Raw genomic sequence first — 8,046 nt, forward strand, 5'->3', positions numbered from 1 at the left:
AAAAAAAAAAAAAAAAAAAAAAACCGAAATCGAGAAAAAGCACACGTGGTCATGTGAACGAATTGTCGAACGCGCGCGGAGAGAAAAAGCTTCCTCGTATTTTATCGTTTTGTGAATATTGGCGTGAGAGAACCACCTCCTTCAGTAATCCTTTTGCCGAGAATTGTGTTCTCTTCTCCCGCGTTCGCGAAGGCGTTAATACGAAAAGTTCCGCATACAAAGTTTCAACTCGATTTTATTTAATTGAAAAGTTTTTATGTCTCATTAAGCCCGCTCGTCGTTATTCATTTTGAAGCTTGAAGAACATTCTCGACTTTCACAGAGGGCACACTGTATTAAATATCAGGAATGTATAATTCGGTTCGGAATGTCTTAATTATGCATTCGCAGAGGATGTCTGGGGAACGTTAAAATTGCGCGCATTTGCTGCTCTGACCTTGCGCCCACCACCGAATGGCAAATCATTCGATGTGAATTTAATGCAAAATCAGTGTAATTTTAATGCGCGAATATCGTGGAACCGTAATATGTTTCTATTCCCCTTTCTTCTCTCTTTCTCTCGTGTCCTTTCCTCTTCCACATTTTAAATTTATATGGAATAATAAAGTTAGCACTCCAAGGAATTTCATTATGTAATATGAAAAAAAAAAAAAATTAAAAATGAAACCGCTGTGAATCTCGAATATATCTCGAGAGTCCGCGCGATAATCGAGCACACACTTCAGGATCATGTCGTTCGAGTAAACTCGCGTGTGTGCGCGAATAAATAGAGTTTTGTTTTTTCTCTTTGAAACAGATTGCGATTTGTCTGATTTTTAATGGTACGCCCAAATAATGTTTTTATTATCTACCGCTTCGCGTTGCCGCGTGTGCACAGCAAATGGGGCGATAGGCAAATTACCCTTACCTGCCGCGGGTAAAGACTTTTATGCGTGATGTTTTACGGCGGCTGTTTTCCTTTCACACATGTGCATAATTGCGGCCGATATATATGTTGCATTAAACGACGCCGTTAAATCACTATATACAACCCGGCCAATGGCATCGTCAGCGGTCGTTTCGTGCATTTAAAGCAAAGTCCAATGTCGATATATTTTACCCGAACGCGATACGTGAACAACCAATAAATATATGCAAATCAACGTTCTGACATGCGAATATAAAAATTAAATTCAATCTTTCTCGCATTCCGTACATTAACGCTCTTCATGCGAACGATTTCTATTGACGATAATGGTAATTTTTCAGAAATTTTTCTTTCCCGATGTTTTTGCAAATAAATAGTTCTAAAAATTCGATTTTTAATTTTGCAGATTTTTTTAATACGAATATTAAATATTAAATTGCAATTATGCTGAGAGAGAAAGAGAGAAAGAGAGAGAAAATGCTATATAAGGAACGATATATCACGCACTTGTGTAAAAGTCGTAAGAGCGTGTTGCTTAAACGAATTACACAACGTGCACACGTAGCAAAATGCATCGTCGGGACAAAAGTCGCGCACGAGTTGAAGCTAAGGATATGCTTTACTTTAATCCTAAAATGTATATACTCGTTCCATCTCACGTTGTGTGTGTACGCCTCTCAGAAAGTACACATCCTTCTAACAAATCGCACAGAAAAAGACCTTTTGCACGAGAATAAAAGGATCGCCGAGAAAAAGCTGCTAATTTACTTTAAATAAATAGTTAAATTTAAATCTGCTACTCTCCTACTCTCAGTTTTCATTTAAAGAAGAAAAAAAAATATCTTTTTTTTTCTCATAAATAATTTCAAAAGGTTATCTTCTTAAAAAACAGACACTCTATATTCTTTCATCTTATCATTCTCGTCTACGTTTTCCTCGACTTATTTTTTTTCCATCGCTAAGCGGTATTACGAAATATTTAAACTGAAAGTATATTGTAACACTCTTTTTTTTTTTTTTTTATTATCTGCGCTCTAAGGTATGTAGAAATATTAAGCGGCGAGGCGGACACTCTACGATCTTTTGATATGCGCTTCATTGACCTACATACCGAAATTATTCGCTTTATCAGCTATATGGGAAAAAAATGTACGGACGAAGGTGAAACGTCTAAAATAACACTTTGCGCGACGCGCGAGCCGCTTTAATATATATCTCAATCATATTCAATACATATTTTAATTATATATTCCGAAATAAATATAAATAAAGCACATCGTTTATTTTATAGCTATCACAAATGCATTGTAAAAATTTAACGACAAGAGTTATTTTACATCCACGTCTCTACGTCAGCAATTTTACTTCGTGCTCTCTCTCTCTCTCTCTCTCTCTCTCTCGCTCTCTTTCTCTCTCTATATGTAATAGTTATTTTCCTTGCTGATCACACAATCACAAATTACCGCTTGCGATTACAGGGAATTGTATACGTGCTCGACAGGTATTTTGCTCTCCACGCGGAGTTAATTGTGCATAAGCGACTTCACAATCGAGCTATTGACCCCACGACTACGAAAAAGGAAGCGGAACAAAGAAAAAAAAAATAACAAGAGATGCGCTGACAAAACGTTTGCGGCGTACCGCCTTTTTTCATTTAAATGGCCGCAAGGCGGCGGCGGCGGCAGCGGCGGGACGCGGACTGCATACTTAATGGCGGCATATTCTGCAGTGCCACTGCCACTCAAGGCAAGCCCACCACTACGTCAACGGGGTCAGGCTGTTCGCGACAGGAAAATAATATGAGTTGGTCATAATCCGCGCGCACTTCGCTTCCAGATACGGAGGTGCACAACAAACTAAGCTGTCGCAAGGACACTCCACATATGGAATCGCGCGCGACGTTGTACACACGACGACGAAGGGTAATAATAACGCCACGTCGGAAATACCTCCTCCGCCTTTCTCTTGATTAACTTTTGCTTTTAAAAAAAAAACTTCCTAATAAGAAGAGAACTTCGTAAAAAAAATATTTATCCGCGAAAAATTGCGAAAATTAGAATTGATCGCCGCAGTCCTGTAAATATACTTTTAATTTTTCTCTCTCTTTCCTTGCGTACTTAATGACTGATTCTTTTCCATGTTATAATTCTTCAATTTTATACATTTACACGCAAATAAAAAAAAGTTACAACGAATTACGAAAATGAAACACACTGTTCGGAGAAAGAAAGACATATTTAGCTCTGTAATAAACGGACATGAAATATCCTACCAGACTGTATTATTGCTCTCCCGCTGCGTGATCGTGCACCACACGTGTATCGAGTATGTTGTACGTCACACATCCGCATTACACGCGCGCGAGTGTTGCGGGACGCGTACACACGTGCGCGCGCACCTGTGTGATATCGCACACACGTGTGAACCACAACGTTTGCGGGTGAAAGGGAAGACCTTCCCGTATGTCGACGCGGGAGGCTCGCCGATCGCGATGCGGAACATAGGAAGAAGGAATGACATTACCGGATTGTGCAAACCGCGCGCTCTGCGCGCGTGCGCGCGCGACGACTGTGTGAATCGGCTAATCAGAGGTTCCGAGCGATATATCGGAAGCAATTAGTCACGACTTCTTTCCAGCTGTAATTGGCGTCCGAGTTGGGCTCCCGACTGATTTGCGTGATGCATTTTTATGTGCCAAATGCGCGGTCACGTACACACATGTGATAAAAACTGGGGTATAAGAACGAAAATAATACGTACGCGAACTTATTAATACAATCGATTGTGTGAGGCCGTTACACGTGTAACAATAAAATACATATTGATATCAGCGCCGCGAAAGCTAACTCATAATTTCAACGAGACGTGCCTTCGATAATAAACTTTTAGTAAACTGGTCGAACGTTATCGGAATTATTCAATCGCGTATCATAGGTTAATATATACATATATTTTATATTGTTGTGTGTGCGTGTGTGTGTAAACATATACACATATAAATATATAAAATATATAAACGTATACAGCTTATATTTAGCATTTTGCGGAAATTACATATCACGATATTTGCAAATTGCGCATTCATATCTCAGATAATTATTCTTTAATGTATAAACTGAGTGTTAATATATAATTGATCATTAACGAGAGAGCGCGAATTTCTCTTTATCAGGAAACACAAATATGCGCCGCTCCGCGTACCCAAACGTTAATATACACACATTCCCCCTCTTCCTTTTTCTTTTTTTTCGTGAATTTGACCATTACCGTGTATCGATTTCTGCATAAAGTGCAATTATTCGTAAACGAATCGCGCTTCGTAGAGAGTCACGGTCGCGACGGCCATGTTTGTTGCACGAAAGAGATTTACGATTGCAGATGATTACGCAAACCCGCCTCAAAGACGACGCGCGCGCGCGCACGATTACCCAGCGAGCAAGCAACGACGATTACGTATTCTTAATAGGATTAAGCGGCAATCTGCTTATACACTACGTAGCAGGGCTCGTGCCGTTTGACGCTGACAAACTGCTACTTTGCGTATATACAGCGCGCGATACAAACACGATGAACGAGCAACGAGACGAAACGCCGAGCCGCGCCGCGACGAGGATCGAAACTCGCCGAAACTCGATTTTCGCGCGGCATGTTGGCCGCCGTCCTACATTGGTCTCTCTCTCTCTCTCTCTCTCTCTCTCTCTCTCTCTCTCTCTCTCTCTTTCTCTCTTTCTCTCTCTCTCTCTCTTTCTCTTCCCCCACCTCGCGTCTCAAAAATTACATTATTATCCCGCTGTCACACAGCTTGTCAGCGGGCGTAATGAAAGCAGACGTTTTCTCCTGTATCCACGCGAAGAGACTGGGACGTTGTTGTAACAGGGACGAAATTCCGCGACACTGAGACTGGCAAGTGCACATCGTGTTACGAGAGAAACTCTTCGGTTCCCCGGAGTCGTCGCACTTCTTCAGTCAAAGTAATGACACAAGTTGCTGTTTCATCATCTTCTATATATATATATATATATATTGTATATGACGAAAGAAATTTAATTGTATGATATATATATATATATATATATTGTATATGACAAAAGAAATTTAATTGTATGATATATATATATATATTGTATATGACGAAAGAAATTTAATTGTATGATTGTTTCATCGCGCTCGCCGGTGCCTATCTCTGCGCTTGATCGGTAATGGTTCAACAACCTAATGTGTGTACGTTCCAACCATTACGTTTTCTAGTTGTTGAGATGTATTATATTTTTAGATATATATATGGATGTACATTATACACATAATTCTTCGATAGGGTTTCAACAATACAATCGATGCCGATCTAAAACTATTGACTTTGATTTCGTCAGTTCTCTGCTCCCGTTCCTTCCCCACCATCCGAGTTATTTAGTGCGTATTGTGCAATAATATACGCGACGGCGGAGTCGCGCGATGCCACTCGTTAAAATATTCGTATATCATTCGGTGCGCTCCAACGAATATGCGCAAAGTTCCGAGACTGTTTTACAAATGTTGGTTGCAGCAATAACGCGGCATGCATTTATGCATGCACAATTATTTGAATGCAAACTCGTTAATCTTCTTTAGACGCGAAGAGAAGTTGCTCTTTACCTGATAGAAAAATTAATTAAATGATATTTTTTAAACAGATGCCGTAAAGGAATACATATATATATTTATTACACGTCTAGATACAGAGAAGCGGATGTTAATAAGCGGATGAAATAAAAAAGTTTGTTAATATATGTAAATACATGAAACGAGTTTTTATCAATAACGCGGCATCACACGTAAATTGCGTTTTTTTTTGTAATCAAAAAGTCTCGTTTTTTAGTTGTCTAAACAATTATTATATTCAACGCGTCACAAACTAGTGTACATCGAGCGTTTCGCGAATGCAACGCAAAACAAATATGACTGAACTTTTCAATCTCTCTATCTGCAAATATCGTGCTGATAAATTACCAATAAATAATTTGCCGGAAAAATCAAAAAGAGAGAGAGAGAGAGAGAGAGAGAGAGAGAGAGAGAGAGAGAGAGAGAGAGAGAGAGGAAAAGGAGAGTCGTGTTATTTTTGTAAAGATTTCCGCACGGTTGAGACACACAAACGTCAGACCGATAGAGATAAAGTTACATTAAAATCAAGAGGAATAAATTGGAGTTCGACGGGAATTCGCTTGGACAATTATCTTGGGGACGAAGCAGCTTCAATTAAACGAGCTTCCTGCCGTTCCCGTCTCGGACAAAAACGGGCTCCGATGCTAATTAGCAAAGTCTACGCTGGAAGTGAATTTCATATCGAGTTGTAATCGAGTAAACAACAGCCTTAAGTAGTTCGAGCGTGCTATCTGCTTCCACGATTTCTTCGTGACCTGACATTCAATCGAGATATTCATCTGGGTATATATATATCTCTCTCTCTCTCTCTCTTTGCCCCTCCCTCTGTTTTCGCCTTTTATAACGACGCATAAATGTCGTGAACCGAATGCAAATAATCCCGAAGAATCGCTCTCGGTGCCCCGACGAATGGAGTTGTGATAAAACGAGACGGAATCTTTCTCGAAATGCATGCGGAGCAAAGCACGGGAACATAGATCGCGCGTTTTATTGCGACTCGAGATGCGTGAAGGTTTGAATTCCGAGAAGAAACTCCGATAATTTATTCGTTTATATATATATATATATATATATATATATATATATATATAAATATAAAAAAAAAAAAAAAAAAACAAACTGCACGGAAAGAAAGATAATTCCGAGACTCGAGTCTACAAAAGCAATCGGCGCTTAATATTTATCGAGATCGGCTTATTTTCAAGCAATAAAAACAAAAAAATAGATTTCAATGATTAACACTTCTCTGGCAAAAATTGTAAATAGACGAAGGCGTGCAAATTGATAACTGAACGATTGCCGGATAATTATAGCCGCTATTAATTCGCTACTTGATTTACGTAGAATCCGGTTTTATTGCGTTAACAGAGATAATTCAACATTCGAGACATCGATCCGTCGCCAAAGAGAAGTGTTATTATTAGCGGAGAAATATATATCCGATTACAGAAAACAAATATAATAGAAAAACTATGAATAGAAAACCTATTTCGAGAATTGCATTTAGCTCGTGCAAAAGCAAAGAGATCGACCACATTTTTGTATTAAAAATATCACGTTGTGATAAAGATGGTAGATGAATATTGACTTTTGAAAAATGTTTGACTGTTATCTCTATTTAGCTTTTCCCTCAAAAGTGTATTTTTGATGATTAATAGATCAATTAGATCAAAATAGGTCGACCTATGATCATAATGATTGTCAGATGAAAAACTTCCACTATTTTCTAGAAAGAATTTTTCCACGCGGAGAAGAACCAATAAAATGTAATTCAAAAACTCTACATTCGCGTGTCTTCAGCATGATTTGAGTTAAATGAAAAAAACTTTTTTTAGAAAATTAAAAAGTTTGCGCTACGTTTCAAAAAAAATATACAAGCGAGCGTTAATACTGCGCTGCGCGTAAGTATCCATCGTGAAACATCTATCACGATGCTTGCAGTTTTTTTTTTTTTTTGCTTGACATGATCAAAATTTGATCTTTATATGCAGAAAAGATTTGGTGAAAAAAACTACGTTAATAGAGAAATAGATGTCACTCACCCGGAAGTCCGTGCGCGCACGCAATGAGACACGCCGCGGCTAGGAAAACGTACGCCTTCATGCTGTCGAAGAAACTCGAACAACAGTTAAAGGTCTCCGGAAACAGTTAAAGTCTCGGTTGCTGCCTGGACGATGCACCGATCAACACTGACTGGTTTAAACCGACCGACCGGCTGTCACGTACGACGGACTCTCGAAAGGATCAAGGTTACTCCGCCACGAACCGGCTCGCGTAGGAAAGCACCGCTTTGCCCCGCGGCTTTTGACGCGACTATATGCGATCCCCCGATCGCGACCGAGCCAATAAGCGGTCGCGCAACCGGCCACGTGACGCGTGATATCACGTGACCGACGGCGGCGCGCAGCTTTAAGTCACACCGCGAGACTTTTCTTGGTATCGAAGATTTTTCCAAGTAACGTCGCCTTGTCGCGTAAGTGTAATAATATATCGCGAACAAA

General features: G+C 39.5%; 1 protein-coding gene across 1 annotated transcript in view; it reads right to left on the minus strand.

The window, feature by feature from the left end:
* The window catches only part of LOC109856654 (icarapin-like), a 32,635-nt gene extending 24,800 nt beyond the window's left edge, over positions 1-7,835 (minus strand). Inside the window, exon 1 of the mRNA XM_020432177.1 lies at positions 7,588-7,835. Within this exon, the coding sequence (XP_020287766.1) occupies positions 7,588-7,648 (61 nt within the window). The 5' untranslated portion in view covers positions 7,649-7,835. The remainder of the gene's footprint in view (positions 1-7,587) is intronic.
* Between the last annotated feature and the right edge of the window lie 211 nt (positions 7,836-8,046).

The sequence above is a fragment of the Pseudomyrmex gracilis genome, unplaced genomic scaffold (assembly GCF_002006095.1).
Source record: "Pseudomyrmex gracilis isolate BER0280 unplaced genomic scaffold, ASM200609v1 scaffold_130, whole genome shotgun sequence".
NCBI classification, from domain to species: Eukaryota; Metazoa; Arthropoda; class Insecta; order Hymenoptera; family Formicidae; genus Pseudomyrmex; species Pseudomyrmex gracilis.